Here is a 23,569-nt window from a genome sequence, read left to right as displayed (position 1 = left end):
CATTGGAGGTGGGAGGGAGAACTTTTGCTGAAAAGGGAAGGTGTGTCAATCCTGGCAGGCTCACCCTTGGTGCAGAATGCTGCAGGAATGCTTGACATCAATGGGTTCCTCTCGCAAAGATATGCTTTAGCTCAACCAGGACAATGGGCTGCATATAGGCACACAGGCTGCAATTCCCTGACCTGAACTATGCAGGTCAAATCAGATCATAAAAGTCAAATTGGTGACCCTGAAGACACATGTACACTGCAATCACTTGTGTGGTTGTAGCTTCTGTAGACACACCCAATCTAGTGTTATCTAGCTAGCTTCCCTGGGCTGTACAAGCTTGCCCAGGACCTGGGGTAATTACTTGAGCTGTTACTCTCTCTCAGTGTAGTAGGACAAATCTTTTTTCAGAGGTTTGTCTCCAAGCAACTTTCTGTGTCTTGTTTAAATGATGTCAGTTCTGGAGATTATATGCAATAAATACACTTGGCATGTAAAACTTGTGCTAGGTGGCCAAATAAAAAGAAGCCTATCTATTGAGAGCTGATATGATAATGGATAGGCAGAAATAGGAGTTCTTAGGCAAATACAGGCACAGACGGATGCCTGAGCTATAACAAAATTAATGCATGATTCTCTAATACAATGGGGAATAAAAAGAACATCCTCCTGAGGAGGTGACAGCCATAACCAAGAGCACAGAACAGAACAAACATTAAAGCCTTCCCCTTCTTCCCACTTGTTTCCTGATCCCAGTTGCCCAGCTGACACTGGAACAATTGGTATCAAACCCCACTCAAAACCAATTGCAAGGATTCCAAAAGTCAGACTAGTTATCCTGTGCTGCTAGAGATGAAAACCGTTTTCTCTTGCTTAGCCAGTCCAAGGAGGGCAGAAGTCCATGTGTGTGTGCATCGCACTGGATTACTTTTCCATGTCATTGGTTCTTCATAGTCAGCTGCCAGTGCAGATCTCAAGGGACATCTCTGCTCTGTCATTTCAATCGGGTGGCCAACCCAGAGCTCTCGAGCCACATGTCAGGGAGTGCAATCCACCACTCTCTGCGTGCACCCCACTGCTTGGTTGCAGCAGCAGCGGTGGTGGCTCTGGGATGGTGGCAGCGGTAGGTGGCAGCTCTGGTGAGTTGCCAGCCTTGAGTTAGAGCAGGGGAGGAGGCTGAGGGTGTCTGGGTCTGGGGGAGGGGAGGGGCATTGAACCCCGTATTATAGCGATATAGATAAATATATAGAAAATAAACACATACTACATGGCGCTTTGCCCTCTCTCCATGGCTTTTCGTCCCTAACTGGTTGGCCACCCCTGATTTAAAAGGTGAAGCACAGGTGTTTTGCCAGAGAAAGAACTGCCTATGCCACTGTTTCCAATGTTCATTCACTCCCTCTAAGGTCACTGCCCCCAAAATTTGTAATAACAGGTCACTCTAATATCATGTGAACAAGCCAAGTTTTCTCAGTTCTACAGACCCAGCAGTTGGCATTTTGGGCATCTCTGGTAGGGTAACTTCAAAGCGGTGGACTGAGCCCAAAGGCCCCCTACTGGAGACCTCAGGGGTCTACCATACGCATCCCTGCACTGGAACTGTGGAGATGTCCTTCACGCAGGCTAGAGTGGCTGCACAGGAGGCAACCAATCAGGACCCTGGAGAGCCATATAAAAAGGAGTGGCAGAACAGAGCAGAGAGAACTGGTAAGAGCAGTTGGGCTGAGCTGCTACTAGGAACTGGGAGGAGATGGACAGGATGCCCAGCTGCTGGAGTGAACTATACCACAAAAGCTAAGTGAGGTCAGGGACGAGAGAGGGAGAGGCTTCTGACTGGCCGCTCTGGGGAAACAGTCCCCTATCAGGGCTGAGATTATTCAAAGGAACTGTCAGAGACCCACTGAAAGGGGATCACCAGAGGTAAAACACACACGCGCACAACCAGAGAGGGTGCCCATGAGCCGGATGTTGGCCCTATCACAGTGACCAAATAGAATCTTGGTAGATGCTATAGTCACTACAGAAGCCTTGGAGAAATTCACTGGATCCTATTGCATGCCTCTAGCATGGGGACCCTACAACATTCCTGCCTATTACAGATAAAAATGGCATTCTTGAGAGGATGCATTTACAGAGTGATTCCCACAATATCCTTATTCAGAACACTGCTCGTTCCCTAGGTCCGGGAGCTGGTCTGTTGTCGGAGTGGCTGGGAGAGGTTCTGTAGCCTGCAATGGGCAGAAGGTCAGACTAGGTCAGGGGTTAGCAACCTCCAGCACAGGTGCCCAGAGCGGCACGCAAGCCAATTTTCATCAGCCCACCAGGAGGGAGCTCAGCCCCGTCCCTCCTCCCCCATGCAACCAGGGGCTGGCTGAAAGCAATGCCATCGTCGATTAACAAAAGACCAGCTAATGCAACCAGCCACCACCTGAATGGTAAAGCTCTGCATCTTCATTTATTTCTTAATGAAGCTGTTGTAAGTAGGACTATTAGTGGCTTTAAAACGTATCACCACAACTTGGACCGTACATAGAGGTCAAAAGGTCAAATTTTGGCATTCTGCCTCGGAAAGGTTGCTGTCCCCTGGACTAGGCAGTCATGATGGTCCCCTCTGGCCTTAAGGTCTATGAGTAGCAGAAGTGAAGCGACTGCAGTGCATATAATGTAATACCGATCTCCTCTGAAACAGACTGACCCTCTCTCCAAAGTTCTGCCTTCTCTTTGTTGTGCCCACTAGAACCTTCCAGGGCACTCAAAGTCAGTTGACAGGAATAGATTCCCTAACCCTGCCTGGCTTAGTCACATAGAACAGCACAGGCCAACTGAGGCTGTGGTCTTAAAGTGAATGTAGTCTGAGGAACGGCAAGGTCCAGGTCGGACTCCGTGATCCCTGGCGGGGGTCGGAAAGTAAACGTCTGCAGCAACCCTACAAAGAATAGGAACAGCTCCATCTTGGCCAGGCTTTCTCCAATGCAATTCCTGCGCCCTGCAGTGTCAAAAATAATTCAATTTCATTGTCAGAGACATAGATACCTTGGCAACATATGTTAATGTTACCGTCAAAAGTCAATCTATTAGGACTACAGGTTGAACCTCTCTAATCCGGAGCACACTCACCCCGCAACATCCCTAATCTGGCATGATTTTAGTTAGCCGGATGTCCACTTACCTGGAGTGTGGCCAAGTTTCCCACGGTCCCATAAAATTTGTTTCCAGCCACCAGTCCTGGCTCTCAGTTTTGTGTGTTGTTATTTAGCTGTAATTTACCCTTTAAAGTCTTCTAAGAGCCCAGTAAGCAACAGTAAGCATTGGCAATGCTGCTAGACAACATTAACCTTCCATAGTCCAGCAAATTATCTTGTCCAGCACCAGTCAGGTCCTGAGGGTGCCGGATTACAGAGGATGAACCTTTAGTAATGGGACTCCCTGTGTATTATAGTACCTTATTGAGCTGATATACAGCTACAGCCAAATAATCTGCCTTGTAGCCAGCTGATTGTGCCAGTAACTCATGCAGCCAGAGTATGCATGCTGATTTCTTTGTTAGACGCATTTATATAGGAAAGAGGTGATAGCCTGGCAACGCACCCTTTGGCTATGTCATGCACGGATTTTTTATGCACCCTGCCAGGCTAAGTGGTGTAGTGACTGGGACATAACTAGAGATCTGAATTCAGCCACTGAATTTTGGGGTGACCCTGGGTCGGTGGCGTCAACGCCCTTACCAGAGCCCCAGGCAAGGTGATGGGAAGTGGTGGTTCAGTGGTCCTGAAAGGAGCGTAGCCTCAGGCAGAAGGGGTGGAGCTCCCTCCCTCCCGCTGGCAGCCCTCACAGCTGACCAGCACACGCCATGGTGGTGCTCCAGCGACTATTTAAAGGGCCCAGGGTTCTGGTCACTGACACTGCTGCAGAAGTGGTGGTGGCTGGAGCCCCAGCCCCTTTTGAATCACTGAGCCCTGGGACAACCATCCCCTTCCCAGCTCCCCCCATGCTGGTGGGCTTGCCCTGGATATGTCACTTCCCTTCTCTGAGCACCTCTTTCCCCCTCAGGCTGTGGTTGTCTTGGCTGTTTAGCTTGGGAATGCTACAGGGCAGGGACTACCTCTTGCTGTCCATTTGTACAGCACCCAACATGATGGGCCTTTGAATCTCAGGTGAGATCTACAGATACAACATCCTCCACAGGCTTACCCCAACACTCCAGTGTCCTGAGCACTTTCCGGTAGCCCCTTTCTCTCAAAGTCAACCTGCTGGAGAAATGTTCCCTTCCATGGAGGAGGAATGTTGGAAGACTGCTATAGGTCCCGCCCTTGGTCCCGCCCCTCCCCCTTCCACCTTGCCCTGGGGCCCGCAGTAGCTGATGGCCCTGCTGCTCCCATAAGATTGCTTCTGTGTTAGCTGGCTCCCCTGCCCCAGGGAATGAGTGTATCTGAGAGACGACATCAGAGCAAAGTGAGACTGTGGCTTCTGACCTCCAGACTCATTGCTGGTGATTGCAGCATGAAACACAAACTCACAGCTGTTGCAGTGCTGCCGCATCAAATCCTGCTCTGGAGAGCAGAGTCCAGAATCACAGCTGGACTCCTGATCCTTAGCTCTGATCCACTGCTAACAGAAACAGCTGTAAAGCGTCAGGTTACAAGGCAGGATTTGTGGGACTCTGCAGGAAATCTCCCTGGATGATGCTTCAGGATTCCTGCTGGGCTGGGATTTGTAAAGCTCATAATAAGGCTACTCTTTCCAGCTGGGCCCACTTGTAATGTACTCTGCTGGGTAACAGCTCGTGCAGGCCAGTGAGCAGGCAGTCTTGGAAATGTAACTGCATTTGGAAACACTTATTGCTGTGCCACAGCAGAGGGCACCTCTTCACTGAAGAGGAATTAGGTTGGAATTTTACAGGGAATTTCTGACAGCTTGTAATGTTTCTTTTCCGTCAAAACATAATTGGAATTCTTGGGAAGTGTTTGTTTTATTCCACCTTGGCGCTCTCTCTCTCTCTCTCTCTCTGTGTGTGTGTGTGTGTGTGTGTGTGTGTGTGTGTGTGTGTGCGCGTGCGCGCATGCGCGCACGCCTATCTATTTAGAGTGGAAGAGAGTTAGTATCTTCCATGTCTCTCTACTGGGATCTTTCAATTAACGTCCCATCTACCCCTTGTGATTTTTGCAGCTGAAGAAGTTGAAATCCACAAAAGTTTCAGTGGTGTCAAGCTCACACAGTAAACCCATGGGGCAGCTTTGTGCATCTGGATTTGGGGACCATTCAAGTCCTGTTTGTTTTGGCTGGCCTCTCCTTGGCACCTTTTGGGATCCTTTTCTTGTTCTTTTGTAGCCAATACCCTTCTTTTCCATTGTGTACCTTTGTATCAATTAAGAACTGATCCATATTTTTAGAGGAGAGGCTCATGTGCTGAGATAAGTCAGGTCTCTAAGCGGGTTCACTGGCTCTGCTTGGCTGGGTATTAGCTTTGCTTGGTTCTTTTTGACACATGGAACTACAGCTCTTCTGATCAATTCCCTGTTTCCTAATACAAAACTTCCCAATCCTGCCAAAGCCTGAGAACTGTCAGCTCCTTTCAGGATAGGGCCCTTAATTACCTGTGGAGAACGGCAGGAAAGCATCTTTCTTTACAAACTTCCCATCAGCATCAAGAAAGTGGTTGGGGTTAAACTCATTCGGTGTCTCCCACTGCGTTTTATCCAGCAGCACCGAGGTGAGCGAGGGAATCACGGTTATTCCCTGGAATACAACATGAGGCACAATCTCACATGTTTGGTTCTCCAAACCCCTATACATCCAAAAGCAAAATGAAACCTCTGATTGCCCTGACGTGCTGATCATGAGGGGTTCTTTTAGTGGCACTTCGTTCAGTGCTCTTCGGGCAAGGAGTGTCCTTTTGTTCAGTGTCTGGTGTGAGAGGATCCTGGCCCTTGACTGGGGCTCCTGCATGCTAACACACTAGCAAAGATAAACCATAACAACAATGTTCAGCATAAGCTGGGATGCTGTACTCATATGGGCAAAGACATTATATTTGTGTAAGTACCGAGGCAAGTGTAATGCCAACAGACCTGGGTTGCTGGCCCCAGGAATAGAACCTTTGAGCATAGGGTCTAAAGCCCTGCACTCTACCATGTGAGCTAAAGGCCAGCTGGTTTTTGGCTGATGCTGTAGAGCCCAGACTTCACTCACCCCAGATGAGGTCTCGGTGCCTCTGGGTACTACACAAGGAAGAACTGCAGACTTTGGGCCTGAAAGGTTATTGAATTCCACTGATCTGGTCTTTGTCAGTCTCCACTTGGCTGTTTAAGCTTTTGCTTCTTCCTGTGACCCAAATCTAGGTTTTTACTGAAGTAAGCATGAATCTTGCTATTGACTTCACTGGAATCTGGATTTTACCTGTTGGCTGTACCACATTCCAATTTTCATTCCAGGTTCTACCAGCTGCACTGCAGAGGTGATTCAAGCCTTACATTCAGAACACTGAACATGATACAGGCTGAGATTTTCGAGGCAGTATAGAGTGTTTCAGTTAGACTGTGGCTAAATCCCTGGAAACTGTAAACATAGACTCAGAGAATTGTAGAACTGGAAGGGATCCCAAGAGGTCATGAACTCATGGAAGGACCAGGCATCATCCCTGATAGATGTTTATCTCACCTGCTCTTAACTAGCTCCGATGATGGAGATTTCACAACCTCCCTAGGCAATGTATTCCAGCGTTTAACCACATGCAGTAATATCCTGCATGACAACCTTCCAGAGCAATCTCACGCTGCACATAGCCCCACTGAGTCAAACAGAGCTACTCTGGGAGTGCAGAACAAATCACAAGAGGATGGCAGAATCTGGCCTTTAACATTTAAGCACCATTCATTGCTGTTGGCACAGGGCAGAACATAGCAGTGGCCATTTTAAAAACTGATACGTACCTTGGGGAGGAAGTAGCCTCTGAAACGTGTGTCAACAGATGTGCAGCGTGGGACGTGTGGCAGTAGGGTAATGAATCGCTGCACTTCATGGATCACTGCATTTGTAAATGGCATGTTTTTCCGGTCTTCATACGTGGCCCAGCTTCCTGACTGGACAACGGACCTAATCTCATCTTGTACCTTTTCTAAAAAGTAGATGCCAACATAAACGCAACCCATCAGGACTTGCTCCCCACTTTTGAATTTGCTTTGGCAAGAACAAACAAGTTTTGCAACCACCTGCCTCCCTCCAAACTGGCTTCTTCACGTCAGTGACCTCAAATCTCTCTGGCTTTCAGGTATGTGTGTGCATTTTGTTTTGTATCCTTCTACCTGCAGAGCCTTTCTCTATGCTGCTCCCTCCAGGATATAGAAAAAATCAGTTTTGGAGGACACAAACCAGCCTTAATCAACTTAAACAGCAAACTTTTTGGGACAAGAACAATTGTTTTGTTTTGTGCTCATCCAGTGATAAACACACTGAGATCCTGCTCCATGACTGGGGCTCTAATGGGCTACCACAATGGAGACATTCTACTATATGTTTTAAAAAACAGCAAGAAGTCCTGTGGCACCTTATAGACTAACAGATATTTTGGAGCATAAGCTTTCGTGGGCAAAGACCCTCTTCGTCCGATGCTTGAGTTGGGGGGCGGTTTCAGAGAAGGATTTAAAGAGGGAGTCTCAGTCAAGGGGAGGGCCAGAGTTGACAAGGTCTGTTCAATTAGGGTGGGTGTGGCCCATTATCAGCAGTTAATGTGGAGTTGTGAACCTCAAGAGGAGAAATCAAGTCAGTTCAGTTTATATTTTAGAAACTTTGTGTGTCCAGCCATCCATCTGTTTGTGAGGCCATTTGTTCAAGAACTCCTTCCAAACAGTAAGAGCTAGGACCATCACATTAGGTATTCAGCTTCCTCCTATCATAACTTAAAGCAAAGTAAGTGTGCAGTTGTGCCAGGACAGTGGGATGTGCCTAGAATTTGATTGTTTCTCATAAAATGGAAAGGGAGGGGTCTGGTAGGAGGGACAGTTATACTACAGAATAACCACAGGGGGGCAGCAAGGGGCCAGATATGGGGACCAGGACAACTATAACCCCATTGGATCAGCAGGGGAGGAGAAAGGGACAGCTATCTACTATATATTTCAGAAAGTTTGTCTCAGCCCTGGGACATGCACCCCTTCCCCATCTGTGTCTGCTTCAGCTGCAAAGGCCATGGACAAGGGCTTCTCACCTGGCCGCTAGCTGCTGCAGTGAGAGTGGGCTGGGGTTGTCTTCTCTCCGCAGGGCAGCCTGCACACTGAACCCTTCCTCCCCAACCCCACCCCACAGCAATGATTTAAATGAAGAAACACAGAAATGTATCTGAGTTAAGGACCTGAGTAACACAGCATAAGTCTTCTAATAAGTAATAATTAAGAGCTGGGGCGCAGCCTTTGTGGTGAAAGCAGCCATTGGCATCTACACCTCAGACACTACCCCTGATTTTCTTATTAAAACAAGACACGGACAAAGAGGGAAACCATAGAGTGGCTCACTTTGGATCTCTGGATATTTCATCATCAGGAGGATGGACCATTGCAGTGTTGTGGCAGTTGTCTCCGTTCCAGCCATGACCAGGTCTAGTACAGATGCTATTATGTTTTCATCATGAAACAGGCTGCCTTTCTTGTGGGTCTCCTTGAAACACACAAGTTTAAGTTAGTGTTGAAAGTGTTCGTGCTCTTTGTGAGGCAAAATTACTAACAGTTGAGTAGCTCGGGAAGCACTACCATGCCCATTGCATTTTCAGGCATTCTCCTAGGTTTGGAAGTTGATGGGAAGCCAGCAGAGGAGATCAGAGTGAGGGGCAGAGTGGGGTCTGAGCCATGTGGTGCAGCTCTGAACAGGGAACAGAGTTTCTCCGGAAGCCAGAGGTGTTTTGATGCAAGTGATTGGTTCAGGGTCCATTCTACTCTGAAGCAGGACTGAGCTCTGCTTTGGATGGTAGGCATAGCCTCAGCCCTGATGTTTATTTTGCAGGGGTTGGAAATAACTGTTCCCTTCTGTGTGCAGCTGGAGATTTGAGTTCAATGATTTTGAACCCCCAGGAGGTACTTCCCATTTTGGAATATGTGCAAAGACTTTTTGTGAATGTTCTCCACTGCCAGATTGCTGGAGCATAGGGATCCTTTGAACACAGCTCCCTATGAACGGCTAGGAAGTGCAGTGTGCATGCCTGGCCCAGCTCTGTTTGAAGGAGGAAACAGCTGAAATATTTTTTATTTTAATATTACAATGAGATCAATCTGTCTTAGAAGTCATAGTGGGCAGAGGCAAGGAATAATCTGGGACCAGGACAGGTAGTTGTGTTATAACAACCGAGGGCAGGTTTATCCTAGGAAACAAAATCTATGCCAGATACGCAACTCCAGCTATATGAAGTGTGTAGCTGGAGTCGATGTACCTTGCATCGATTTTCTGCACCATCTCCACAGCAGGAGGTCAATGGGAGAAACTCCCCCATCAACTTCCCTTATCCTGAGGAGTACCAGGATCGATGGTAATGCCCGGAGCATTCAATCTAGCGCACCACTATTAGGAGCATTAAATCGAATGCAGAAAGATCAACTGCCAGTGTATTGACCCCGCCATAAGTATAGGCAAGCCCTGATTTCCTTTGAGTGTATTATTCCTTTTACAACAATGAAGATATGGCTACACAGCAGTGTTATTTCAAAATAAGCTATTCCAGAAGAGATTTTCTGGAATAGCTTACTTCAAAATAGTGCTGCTACACACAGGCTTTGTCTATATTTGCATTCCTCTTTCGAAAGAGGCATGCAAATGAGGGACATTGAAAATGCAAATGAGGTGCAGATTTACATATCTGATGCCTCATTTGCATATTCTTCTTTTGAAAGATGATCTCTAGGAAGAATATGCAAATGAAGCACTGGATATGTAAATCTGCACTTCATTTGCATTTCTGATTTCCTTCATTTGCATTTCTCTTTCAGAAGAGGAAGGCAGGTGTAGACACAGCCACACAGTACATTTTGAAATCATTCTCCGCTATTTCAAAATAGAGCATCTACATACAATAGAGCTTATTTCGAAACAGAGCCATTAGACACACTATGGCTTATTCCAAAATAGGCTCTATTCCCTGTGTACACTGTCCCTATTTCAAAATAGTACTTAGTTTGAAATAAGTACTATTCCTCGTGGAATGAGGTTTATCTATTTTGAAATAAGCCAACCTCTATTTTGAAATTATTTCTAAATAGTGGTTGTGTGGTGTAGCCACTAGGAACGTTTTTCAAAATAACGGCTGTTTTCTCAGATTAGCTTTGCTGTGTAGATCTAGTCTGAGCTCAGTGATTGGTTTCTTAGTTATGCCTGAGAATTGGATTAATCCTTTATGAATCCCCATTGAGTTTGCTGTCGGAACAAACAGTTGATCAGAGATTTTCAAGTGAGGTGATATTTTGAACATGTGGTGAAGTCTGTTTTCACATTGGTTTTGGTAAAACCGTCCTTAGAAACATGGCAAAAGTAAGAGAGCGGAGTTCAAGTTCAATAACATCTGAATAACTGCGTTGACTTCAGTTATAGCAGAGATCATCAGGCTCTAGTGAAGTACGTTTGTTTTGAACACATCAGCATAATTTGTAAGGGATGGGCTCAGTCATATACCTCATGTTGCTTGAACACTAAAGCATCAATGTAGCTCAGTGAATTCTCGTTGATGTCTTGTCTGCTGATCTGGATGTAGTTCCTTAAAATGATGCGCACGTCTTCTATTTTTTTAAGTAAAATCTTGTGGGGTTTGAGAAATAATCCCAGGAATGGGTAGAAGTTAAAAAACTGGTAAGAAAAAATAATAGATGCATTAAACCCCAGCTGCCAAGATACAGAAAGCCCCATGTACCAGAGTGCTGGGATGGTCTGTCATTAAAGGTCTAAAACAAGGCCCACTGGGTGAGTGTGGGGACAAAGAGAACAGTTGCCCCGGGGTACAGTGGTTCAAAAAGGCAGAGGCTCCCAGGCACCATTGCCACTACTGCAGGAGCAGCGGCAGCTGGAGTCCTGGGCTCTTTAAATTGGCACTTGATCACAGGCTGGGTGTGGGTGGTCTGCTGCACAGTGCACTCTGGGAGGCACTGAGGCCTGGCTGCCCCAGCCCCACCGTTTCTTCTCAAGGCCACAACCCTTCAATCTGAGGCAATGTCCCTTCCAGGAACACCTAGTCAGCTCCCCCACCTTGCCCAGGGGCCCAGCAATTCTGTCAGCCCTGATGTCACTGGGACACCACATGGGTGAACCTAGCACATTCTAATGCAGGTCTGGGCCTTAACTTTTAGGTCCTGATCCAGCAAACTTCTTAAGCATGGGGCGGGGCCAACTATAAATTCATGCATTAAATGCATTAGCAGGTGTGTTGTGAACAAGACACGAGAAATCATTCTTCCGCTCTACTCTGCACTGGTTAGGCCTCAGCTGGAATATTGTATCCAGTTCTGGGCACCCCAATTCAAGAAAGATGTGGAGAAATTAGAGAAGGTCCAGAGAAGAGCAACTAGAATGATAAAAGGTCTGGAGAACATGACTTATGAAGAAAGGCTGAAAGAATTGGGCTTGTTTAGCTTGGAAAAGGGAAGATTGAGGGGGGGGACATGATAGCGGTTTTCAGATATCTTAAAGGGTGTCATAAGGAGGAGGGAGAAAACTTGTTCTTCTTGGCCTCTGAGGAGAGAACAAGAGGCAATGGACTTAAGCTGCAGCAAGGGAAGTTTAGGTTGGACGTTAGGAAAAAGTTCCTAACTGTCAGGGTGGTCAAGTACTGGAATAAGTTGCCAAGGGAGGTTGTGGAATCTCCCTCGCTGGAGATATTTAAGAACAGATTAGATAGATGTCTATCAGGGATGGTGTAGATAGTGGTCGGTCCTGCTGTCGGGGCAGGGGACTGGACTCGATGGCCTCTCGAGGCACCTTCCAGTCCTAGTGTTCTATGATTCTATGATTCTTTGAGTGGTCCCAGTGGGGCAGGTTCTCTACAGCCTCTAGGCTCTGCTAAGGTACATGGATAAAGCCAATTGGGGGTCTCTGATTCTGAGGCACCAGGTCTTAGCACAAGGATGAAGCTGAAAGGGACCAGTTATACCACTGGTGTAGGGTCCTTTGGGAACCTTATGTGAGAGTGAGCTGCTCCACTGAAACCCTCTCCTCAACATGCCCCTTATTCCCAAAGCTGGGTGAGTGGCAGGCTGGGGCAGGAGTGGGCTATGCCAGCTGGGCATTCCCTTGAACAAAGGAAATTTTCCTCTGCACATGTTACGTTCGCTTTGTGTCACACACTCTAGCCCTTTGGTTTCAGTTGGGCTCGGTACACAATTCAGTACATTGCTGACTCATCTGAAGCATGTTAAACACAGATATCGTCTCTGAATATGAACTCTGATTAGGACATACACAAGGCAGGCAAAGGTTGTGCTCTTGTGCACAATGAAATGACATTTAAGAGCAAACAGACTAAATTTAAAACGACATGGTCTCAAATTTGGGGAAGTGGACCCAACATTTAGTACAGAGCTAAAATTCTTATAGCATGATTCTCATCCCTGACGCACCCCAGTCAGCAACTCTCAGGCTACGTCTACACTTGCATTCCTCTTTTGAAAGAGGCATGCAAATGAGGGAAATCAAAAATGCAAATAAAAAAAGGAAGAAGGGTTCTTTCAAAGATGGGGTTTACTTTCGAAAGAGCCACGTCTACACTGCTTTTCTTCTTCCAAAAGAAGCTCTTTTAAAAGAACATTCAAATGAGGTGCCAGATATGCACATCTGCATCTCATTTGCATTTTCAATTTCCCTCATTTGCATGCCTCTTTCAAAAGAGGAATGCAAGTGTAGACACAGCCTCAGTGAGACTAGTCTGTGCATGATAGAGGCTATCACCACTTGGTTGATAAGGGTATGTCTACATATAGCTGCCTAGTGTGATACATGCCATAAACTGACCTGACTAAACCCTGCATGTGGGCATCCTCACATGACCAACAGAGAGAATTGTGTGGTAAAATGTGATCCCCCCACCCCCAGGTTGATTTAATAATCCAAATGCAAATTACAACACTCAAGAGCATTATATTTGTGACACTGTCTAGGGATCTGTAAACAAAATGGTAGATTTTCTCCCCCCAGACAAGTTTCTCTTGTTACAGCTGCCATGCAGACAACCTTTGTTTAGTAAGTGTAATTCAGGGCAGGCCACTAATAGCTGTAGAAAATGGGCATCACACACAATGCGCTTGGCACTTCAATCGTAAGAACATGTTAAAAATTCACAAATACAGCTGATGCTATTTCCCCGTACTTACTGACAATCTCAGCCTTTAAACCTGGAGGGGACAGAGCCTGAACTCCCTTCCTGGGCCTAGAAGTGTTACCTCCCATGTCATGGTTGAAGCACATTGGCTGAAGAGTTGTGGAAACTAGGGATGTAAAGTCTTGTTTAGTTAGTTAACCCATTAACCATTAAGTTTAGCCAGTTGGTGGGGGAGGAGATGCTCTGGTCGGTCCCCGCTGGTTAACCATAACCAAGTAAGCCTCATCCATGTACAGTGAGATGTACCAGTTAACTCTTAACATCCCTAGTAGAAATGTGCACTGCTGCTTCATGTGCTTTCTCAAAGTGAAACCAACTCTGGACAACAGGGTTATTCCTAACTGACAGGCTTTTCTCAGTGTGTTAGACCAGTAACTTGTAAATGGTGGCGGGCAGGTTGCAGTTACACAGTATACAGTATACAGCTTAGTTTCATGTACGATATGAGGGTCAGACTCCATTTTAACTATTTTGATTACAATTATGAAAGCAGCATCCATAGTATGGTTTTGTAAAAAACAAATCATGTCAAACCAACCTGATAGCTTTTTTTGACATGATAATGAGGCTCGTAGATAAGGGAGAAGCAGTGGATGTGGTATACCTAGACTTTAGTAAAGCATTTGATACAGTCTCGCATAATATTCTTATCGACAAACTAGGCAAGTCCAACTTAAATGGGGCTGCAATAAGGTGGGTGCATAACTGGCTGGCTAATCGTACCCAGAGAGGAGTAGTTAATGGTGCTCAATCCAGCTGGAAAAGCATAACAAGTGGGGTTCCGCAGGGGTCTGTTTTGGGACCAGTTCTGTTCAATATCTTCATTAATGATTTGGATATTGGCATAGAAAGTACGCTTATTATGTTTGCAGATGATACCAAGCTGGGAGGGGTTCCAACTACCTTGGAGGATAGGGTCATAATTCAGAATGATCTAGATAAATTGGAGAAATGGTCTGAAGTAAACAGGATGAAGTTGAATAAAGATAAATGTAAGGTGCTGCACTTAGGAAGGAATAATCTGTTTCACGCATACAGAATGGGAAAAGACTGTCTAGGAAGGAGTACAGCAGAAAGGGATCTAGGGGTTCTAGTAGATCACAAGTTAAATATGAGTCAACAGTGTGATGCTGTTGCAAAAAAAGCAAACATGATTCTGGGATGCATTAGCAGGTGTGCTGTGAACAAGACACGAGAAATCATTCTACTGCTCTACTCTGCGCTGGTTAGGCCTCAGCTGGAATATTGTGTCCAGTTCTGAGCACCCCAATTCAAGAAAGATGTGGAGAAATTAGAGAAGGTCCAGAGAAGAGCAACTAGAATGATAAAAGGTCTGGAGAACATGACTTATGAAGAAAGGCTGAAAGAATTGGGCTTGTTTAGCTTGGAAAAGAGAAGATTGAGGGGGGACATGATAGCGGTTTTCAGATATCTTAAAGGGTGTCATAAGGAGGAGGGAGAAAACTTGTTCTTCTTGGCCTCTGAGGAGAGAACAAGAGGCAATGGACTTAAGCTGCAGCAAGGGAAGTTTAGGTTGGACATTAGGAAAAAGTTCCTAACTGTCAGGGTGGTCAAGTACTGGAATAAGTTGCCAAGGGAGGTTGTGGAATCTCCCTCGCTGGAGATATTTAAGAACAGATTAGATAGATGTCTATCAGGGATGGTGTAGATAGTGGTCGGTCCTGCTGTCGGGGCAGGGGACTGACTCGATGGCCTCTCGAGGCCTCTTCCGGTCCTAGTGTTCTATGATTCTATTATTGTGTTTTGGTTGGGACGGGCTAGTTCTTAGAGCTTGAGATCTGCTGTACTCAATCGTGCAGCCTGTATGACTCAAAACACACTGGAAGAAGTTACTTACATGCAAAAATGGAGATCCAAGAAGAACCATAACTTCATCTATGAGTCTTAACAGGGTGACAAAGGTTGGGTCTTTGTAGTCAAACCGCTCCCCAAACAGCATAAGAAAGGTGATATTGGTTGGAGCAGCGTTAAACACCTTGAGGCTAAATGCCTCACCTGTAACACAAACAAACCAAAGCAGAAAAGCAACTGGTGTGTAATAGCCTCCTGTGACCCTGTCTTGTGTTTACCACAGTGCTTAGAAAGTAGGAGCAAAGCAGTATTTAACCTTTGTGTTCCCCAGCTCACCTCTGAAAGATTTGATTGTCTCAACGAGTAGATGAAGTTCTTCAAGAATTCTTTCCTCTATCAGCTTTTTCCCCATTCCAAGGTTGCGCATGCTAGACACGGTGAATCTTCGTGTTGTTCTCCACAGCTCTCCATTGGAAAAGAACACACCTGTGATATATGTGAGGCATATGCAATTGCTGAGAATATTAAATTCAATGGGATCTACTTTGCTTCTCAGAATTTGAGAACATCTTTGCAGTTTCTCTCCCTTCATTTCTCCTGGCTGTCCCATCTACCTTTTATTTCTATGTCTTAGCTCTGTCCACCAGTCCGATCATCTTTTACTTCATGGAAATAGTTTTCCTCCCAGTTCAGTCTTTGCCACCACACTCATGTGGGGGGCTGCAAGGCATTCAGATCACTCTCTTTTTAAATATATTTTGGTGGGACTTGAGTGCTGATGTAATGTGCCAGATTAACAGTCCTGAAGACGTAATTAGTCTATTGGTCCATTCAACAGGTGCCGCAGGGTAGCAGAGGCAAAAGCTTCCAGATGTGCCTCAAATCTGGCTTGACTTGTAGTGGTCAGGGGAATAACACAACCTCGGAGCCCTTGTTCACTCCTTGGTATCTCTGCTGAAGCTACCAACAAGATGGTTATTTAATATGAGTGTCTAGGCTGGTCCCCCCCGAGACTCCAAGTGCAGAAGGTGGGAGCCTGCAAGAGACCTGAAAAATACCTTGCCTCTATAGGCTTCTACTCAAAAGCTTCCCAAGGTCACAGGTTTCCTGAGCCACCACCCAAGTGAGAAAACCACTCTTTAAAACCCAGGAAGACACCCTTGAGATGTCTCCCTGGGGGGGCAACCCCAAGCTCTGAACCCTTCCTGGAGAGAGAGCCTTTAAAAAAGAGGAAGAAATTAAGCTGCAATCTGATAGCTGACCTTTCAGTTTTAGGCACGCATATACACAGACCCTTCTCTAGGACACAGGAATCAAATCATTGCCTTAAAAAAAAAGTGATTTACTAACAAAATAAAAGGTATATGTGATAAAGCATACTTGGTTGCTAGGTGTTACAGAGCAACTAAAAAACAGTAGATTAAAGCACAGAAAATTACTTCCCTGAGATTTAATTTAAAAGGTATAGTGTACAAGGGTACAACAGCCAGCCTGAGAAGTCCTGCACCAAACACAAAATAAAAAATAACCCAATCATGTCTGACTAAACCTTTCCTTTCTATTTACATATCTGTATGCCCAGATCTCCCTGAGGCCTGGATATTTACTGAATTCCTTAAGCCGGTTCTGGCTTAATCCATCTGTGTGTCTCTCCTCCGGCCACACAGAAGAAAGACCCCTCCTAACTGATTCAGTTCAAAAATCCCCCTCTCTCTTCACATAGATTCACCTGGCTGCTTGCCAACAGAGAACCCACTCTTTCTGGGTTTAACCCATTAGCCTGCTTCAAATTGCCTCGTTACCATGCCACCTCTGACCAGAGGTGGCATGTGTAGAAGCAGCCTCACAAACTGATACCTCAGGTAAAATGCATGAGTGACCGTGAGGCACCTAACTCACATTGGCTGCCTCTGGGAATTAGCTGCATGCCTTTGTGCCTTTAAAGTTCTACCCTCATCGTTAAACGTTTGCACATGAACTGGTCACAGAGCTGTTTGCCAAAGTAATTACCACTAGTGACAACAGCCCGCAAGCCATTCTAAGTAAACCGGAAGAGCGGCTTGCGGGTCTGTGTGGCTAAAATACAGACTTGGGGCAGAATGTCCAAAGCGGCTGAGGCAGTGATGGCAGTAGGAGAAGAGTTAGTCCGAGCCTGAGCCCATGTCTCTGACGATTAGTACCATTTCCATGCTGGATCTGTTCAAAGATTGGGATGGGCGGGCGGTCTACAAATTCATCTGTGAAGTTCACTAGCGCCTCCTTCACAGCTTCATATCCAGTCAGTACCACAGCCTTCTGGAACCCAAAGTGGAGGGTGAACACTGGCCCATATTTTTCTGCCAGCTGAAAGAGAAACAGGGTTTTGGTGTCAGCAAATGGGGAGTAAACACCTCTCCTTTCTTCTTAATAGCTGAGGCTTGTGCTGGTGTATTTGTACAGAGCACTAAGCTGACTAGCACTAACCTCTTCCTGTGGAGAGGACAGTTAGTCTAAGAGGAACACTGTACTCTTCTGTGTGGGGAAACCACACCCCATTCTCTAACTCAATGGCATTTGGACCAAGAAATCTGTCCCTTGTATTTTAAACAAATTCATAACTTTACACAGGGTTGAATGTTAAAAAGGACATATTCATAAATCTCATTTAAATCCCCAGCGTTTACACACTTCATTAATGCTTTGCATTTATCTTAATTTAGCCAATGAGAATCTAGGAAGTCATCAATGTCTATTTTTGGTTCAGGAACAATATTGGCCAGCTAGAAAGGGGAAAAAGTTCTGAGACAACTAGATGAATTAGTCATTGAAAGGAGAGTCTGGTATAGACTCTTAGCTGGATGTTTTAAGCTCTGTGACACAATATCCTCAGGTGTGTGGGAAGCTTATAGTCTGATTTTGTGCTTGAGACTCAAGAGAATGAAAAACAAACAGGCCAAGGGCTAAAAAACTGGGATCAGTTAAGAAACAAAGTGGGGTAATAGGAGAAAGACTGATACAGACAGACTTGTTGGTGCAACTCTAAAAGCCGTTGTGACTCATTTAAAGGGGTACTGCTGTAGTCGTGAGGAGAATAGAAATTCCAGTCCATGCATGAGTTTGAGGTTTTTAAATCTCCTTGTATTGTGATTTGAAATGGAAACTGAACATTTCAAAATTCTCCATGAAGGAAAATAAATTTTAAAGAATGTTTTGGCTTCATCCAAAAGTTTTATTTTGATTTTTTGATCTATAGTCTACTACATTGTATTATATTCTGTTGCAGTTTATACACTTTAAGAAAATTCAAATGAAATTTGTTTTGAAAGGAAACATCTACATTTTTGAAGTTTTGTTTGAAAATGTTTGACATTTTGTCATGTCCGAAGTTCTCTTTTCTCTACATATTCTAAACCAGCAGTTCAATCTTGTATTTAGTGATGCATTTGTGACACTCTTAGTACTTTTCCTGGACCTGAAAATGCTCCAAAGCTTGTCTCTGTCACCATGATAAGCGGGTACAACACAAGATGTTGCCTCAACTACCTTCATATTTCGTAAGTACAGCTGCGGAGTTGGCTATGCTGGGGGCAGATTCCTGTTTGTATTTGGTAACAAATCATGTTTCATAGACACTCTGCACACAGCATAGTGCTCTAGGGTAAGAATCCGAGTTTCCTGATGTGGGGGGCACATGTGCATATGCTGCTAGCCACTATCGGGGTTCTCTGTAAGTTGAATGCTTGAGTGTCCACCCACCAGACATTCAGGTGCCTCCTAGTTGATTAGCAGTGTGTCCCACAGCCACCCATCCGCAGACAGCATGTGCATCTACTGGTGGTGCACATCCACATATGCCTGGATGCACATAACAAAATTTATTCTGCACATGGATGGACAAATTCAGTGGGAACATTGACTTCTACCTGTCTTACGATTTTCAGGGAGGATAATGGGATCCCTGCAAAGAACTTTCATTTTTCAGGCAGTGAAAGGTTCAAGCCAGTCAATGTATTAATGGATAAAGTAGAGTCTGGGCATATCCTGACTCCTACCCCCGATCACACCATGGTGGAAAGCTTTAAACACTCCCACCATTCACACATTGTCACTAGACCAGTGCTTCCAGCCAAGAGAGAAAGGACCTGGGGGAAACAGAGCTGTGTGGCCACTACACACAATTCAGTGTCTGCAACCTAAATAGAGATGGCAGCCACTGATGCAACCCCCTCCACAGCACATTAATTGCACTTGGGCCCTCTGCGGGAAGGATCCTGTGCCTTCTAAGCCCTGCAAACCTCCCCATGTGAGGTCAATGCACTCAGGATATAGCCCTTGTTAATAACCAGTAGGCATAATGCTTAGAAATAATATATCATATCATATATAAGGTAATATATATCGCATAAGGATGGAACCCTGCAATTATCACCATTTTAATCTGTGTCATCCTAGTGTCTTGGAGCCCTAGTTGTGCACCAGGACTGTCAAATATTTGTTTCTCTGTTTGTTAAACACTGGGGCTACATCTACACTACAGAGATCTTTCAAAAGAAGCTCTTCCAGAAGATCTGTTCCAAAAGAACTTTTGAAAGAGCGCTTCCCCACACAAAAAAGCGGCTCAGAAGAGCAATCTGCTCTTTCAAAAGAAGGTGTCCTCCCAACCCCCCACTCTTTCAAAACAATGGGCCAGGGATCGAAGGTGAAGACTGTTCTTTCGAAGGAAGGGCCCTGCGTAGCATCTACACTCCTTCCCCCCCCGTCCCCGAAAGACGGCTTTTGCGAGTAGACACTCTGCGGGAGTTTTCGAAAGAGTCCCCTTCTTTTGAAATATCTTTCAACAGAACTTGCTAGTATAGATGCAGCCTGGCACAAACAGATCCAAAGCAGAGCAGGGAGGGCAGGAAGGAGACAGCTGTAGTGAAGTTTAGCAAAACTTTCCTCTTTGGTAAGGAAAGCAAAGTTCCTGGCTCACCCTAGTCTGACACGATCCTTTTCAGCATCCTGTTACAGCTTTAAACACCAAGCCAACCAACCTGTTAATCTCTTAAACAATGGTCAGTGGTTTTAACTACAATTGAACAGAAGAGTTCACAGGTTATTTATTCCAGCTACTCCATCTTCTTGTTCTGTCTCTTGTTCTATCATCCCATCATTTTCTGTGGGAATTTGCCTGCCTTAGAATGGAGTAACTAGTGCATAAGAACATCTGGATTTGAGCCTTTCTTATGTTGCTGTTGTATCCTTTATAGTGAATTCCTCTTATTTTCATTCCCCTGTGGGTTTCCTTTTTTCATGTTAGTTATTCGCTAATACACTAAAAGCCCTCGGGTAGGGGAGCTGTCAAATTCATATTTAACATCCCCCAACCGCTATACACTTCATGTACCTCATCAAGTTTACATGAAAACATCTGCATTACCTGGAGCCCTCTTTTAGTGGTTGTTCAGAAATGACACAGTCCTCACATAAACAGGAGCCAGAAGAAGCTTGCAACAAAATTTCAGTACAAATTCTACAGCTCTGAAATTTAATTCTGGTTAATAAACAACAGCAAAGTCTTCTCACTGGTTTACTTGAGACAGGTTTAAAATGCACACAGTGGTTTTTTTTTCCTACCTTCAATAGTGATTTATCTTGCCTTCTAATATCCAGCAAATGCAGGTTACCAATGATCGGAAGAGGAGGTGGACCAGGAGGCAATTTAAAAGCTGAGCCTTTAGAGCCAGTTGAAAAATAAAACACTCCTAATAAAAGCAGAGCACACAGCAGACAAATTAATGCAGGATTAGAAATAAGTGGCATTAAAAAAGCCATTTCTTTCTAGCTGTACCCTGTTTTTTGGGCTAGGACCAATAACAAAAACGTGGCAGTGTTCACAGTCTTGCCGCGGGTTTTATGTTTGTTCTTTACGATTTCTACACATGTTTTAGTCTTATTAGGGTTTGCAAAATCCCTAAATAAGTACTGTAAACTCCACCCTCCTTAAACACCTTGGAGAATGTGGTCAAAGCAGTTTGCAATGTCCGTCCAGAAATAAAGAAGGTTTCGAGTTACAAACCTGCGTGTTTGTGCAGGAATATGTGTGTCTGAGGATAGAGTTCTGCATTCCTATAGCGCCATCCATCTGAGGATCTCAAAGCACTTTATGAGCTGTGATATAGCCCTCCAAACACCTTGGTGAGATAGGAAATACCATTATGACTGTTTTGCAGATGCAGTAAGAGAAGCACAGAAAAGTGAAGTAACTTGCCCAAAATCACACAGTAAGTTGCAGAGGCAGGAATAGACCTTGCTGATGTCTATCCTAGGGCAATAGTCTGTTGAATTGTCAGCAGTGGGTCATCCTCATCTGGCTTGAGAACAGTGTAGCTGGTGGTGAAGGTGGGGCAAAAGTGCCCTGGTGTGGACAGACCATTTTCGATGTCTGGTGATGGGGGGCCATCAGGATTTGTCATTGACACAGACTGTCATCAACAGATAGTGTAGAGTCAAACTTCTGATGCCCAGATCTGTGTCATAACCACAAGACCCTTCAAGAAAGAGTCATGGGAGCTGAGACTCGTGATGGTTGCATGTGGCTTTTAAATAGACAGTGACTGGCACTTGACTATAATGTTTCAGACTCAACATATGCAAATGGTGACCAGTAAAGGCATGTAGTGGTGGGCACACTTCTGCTCTGCCTTGCACCTTCTAGAGTCATTTCTGGCTGTGTAGAGTGAGTGAGAAACACAGCAAGGCCTGGACAACAGGAGCAGGGAACTAGGCTAAAAATCAGGATCCTTAGCAAAGCATATTCTGCTGTTCCAGAAATGTGGCGCGCAATGATGTGATGGGTCAGATTTTCATCAGTTTTGCACTCAATCCTGGCTGAGCCTGCAAAACTCATTTTTTGTACATGTAGATGAGAGTTTTCAGGAGTAAATATGCAGCTGTGTGGACAAAGCAAGTAGCTGTGCACCTGACTTCCTGCTTTGCATGCACAAATACTTATTTGCCCACACAAATTCACATGTTCGAGTGGCAATTGATGTACCAGCAAATTTTGCAAGTCTCTTAGTGTATGCTAGTTGAAAGTTTGGTTGTAAATCTCGAGCTTTAATTACAGTGTTATCTTACCCTTCAGCAATCACCTTCATGCTATATCCCAGAATAATTGCTGTCAGTAGAAAGCTTAACAAGGAGCCAGTAAAGAGTGGAAGTGATGTGCAGGGAGGACTTTGTGGAAACGGTCCATGAAAAGTGCAGTCTATTTAGCTGAGATTGTCCCAAGAATGACAGCCAGAAGAGACACAGGATAGCTAATCCTCAACACCTGAGAAGCAATTGCTTCGTTCGTTTGGCACCAACGTTCTAAAACGAGGGGAGAAAATACAGCAATTCTACGTGACTCAGCACCATCTGAACTGAGCTGACTGATCTCTTACATTCCTTACAGCAGCAGTGACCAAAGCAAAATTTACCAATCGCCACAGCTCCTCCCCCAAGCCAGGCACCCCCTACACCCACTCCCCCCCAGCCAAGCAAACCCTGCCCCATGCAAACTGCTGGTGACTCTCCAGAGCCACTGCCCTGTCAAGCCCTGAGCTGCCGTGAGGCACGCTACCCCAAGCGAGCTGCAGGAGGCGCTACCTCCACCGCTGCCACCTCATGCTTGTGGGGCACGTGTGCAGAGGGGTGGAGGGTGCTCCATCTGGGCAGCTCTCAGGAGCTGCTTCACCATAGAGGGTGGACAGACAACATATTGGACACCGCGACCTTCGGGGGTTGGAAGAGGAACTCTGACGGGCGGCCAACCCAGCTTCATAGCTGGCAACCACGCGTGAACGTTTCTGGGTTGTTTGCATTCGTCCATACACGCTCTGCAGCTTTCCCCGCGTGCGTTACCGGGGGGAGAAATTGACCTGGGACTTGGCGTTTCAAAAAGGTCTGGAGCTCCAGCTACAATGGCTGCTACTCCGGCAGCAATGGCGCCTGGAGTTCCGGGCCCTTTTGAGTTGCCATGGCAGTGCTGCTGCAGGTGGCTGTGTGGGAGAGAGGGGCACCACGCTCCGCAGTCTGAGAGGCTCTGAGGTCTGAATGGCCTAGGTCCCACCCCATCTGCCCTTGGCCCCACCCCTTCCAGGGCATGGAGCTGGGCCCCCCTCCCACCTTGCCTCAGGGCCCACTGCATAAGTGCTCTACAGCTGTATATAGGGAAATTCTGCAGCGTCCTGCATGTTGTCAGAACAGTGAAATACACTTTGCATTTTAGCCCTTCCACTCATGCAGACAAACTCAGTTTGGGGTTACACGATACGTGTAGGTTACACGACAGGTGTATGTCTGGAAGCACTTCCTATACAACTGCCTGCAGGAATCATGTGCTCTTGGAAGACATTGGTTCCAAAAATTCATTACGAGACCAAATCCTGCTCGGGGGAAAAAGGTGCAAAAACCTTTGTTGGCACA

General features: G+C 45.6%; 1 protein-coding gene across 1 annotated transcript; it reads right to left on the bottom strand.

Annotated features, from left to right (window-relative positions):
- Positions 1-2,783: 2,783 nt before the first annotated feature.
- Positions 2,784-20,932, bottom strand: LOC142021862 (cytochrome P450 2W1-like). Its single transcript, XM_075011110.1, has 9 exons — positions 20,735-20,932; positions 17,320-17,482; positions 15,476-15,625; positions 15,186-15,343; positions 10,636-10,806; positions 8,496-8,637; positions 6,918-7,102; positions 5,583-5,724; positions 2,784-2,974 (listed from the first exon to the last, which is right to left on the bottom strand). The coding sequence occupies exons 1-9, from the start codon at positions 20,930-20,932 to the stop codon at positions 2,784-2,786; spliced, it is 1,500 nt and encodes a 499-aa protein (XP_074867211.1).
- Between the last annotated feature and the right edge of the window lie 2,637 nt (positions 20,933-23,569).

Source organism: Carettochelys insculpta, chromosome 16 (genome assembly GCF_033958435.1).
Source record: "Carettochelys insculpta isolate YL-2023 chromosome 16, ASM3395843v1, whole genome shotgun sequence".
Taxonomy (NCBI): Eukaryota; Metazoa; Chordata; order Testudines; family Carettochelyidae; genus Carettochelys; species Carettochelys insculpta.
Note: the sequence above shows the minus strand (reverse complement) of the source record. Positions and strands in the feature narration are given on the sequence as shown.

Bases quoted from the DNA above. Each gene is read 5' to 3' on its own strand.
- LOC142021862 (XM_075011110.1), bottom strand. From the start codon at position 20,932: ATGGCTTTTTTAATGCCACTTATTTCTAATCCTGCATTAATTTGTCTG. The intron at 10,807-15,185 runs GTAAGTAACTTC...TTTTCTTACCAG, and splicing joins TTGGATCTCCATTTTTGCAT to TTTTTTAACTTCTACCCATT. The intron at 7,103-8,495 runs GTGAGCCACTCT...TCTACTTTTTAG, and splicing joins GAAATATCCAGAGATCCAAA to AAAAGGTACAAGATGAGATT.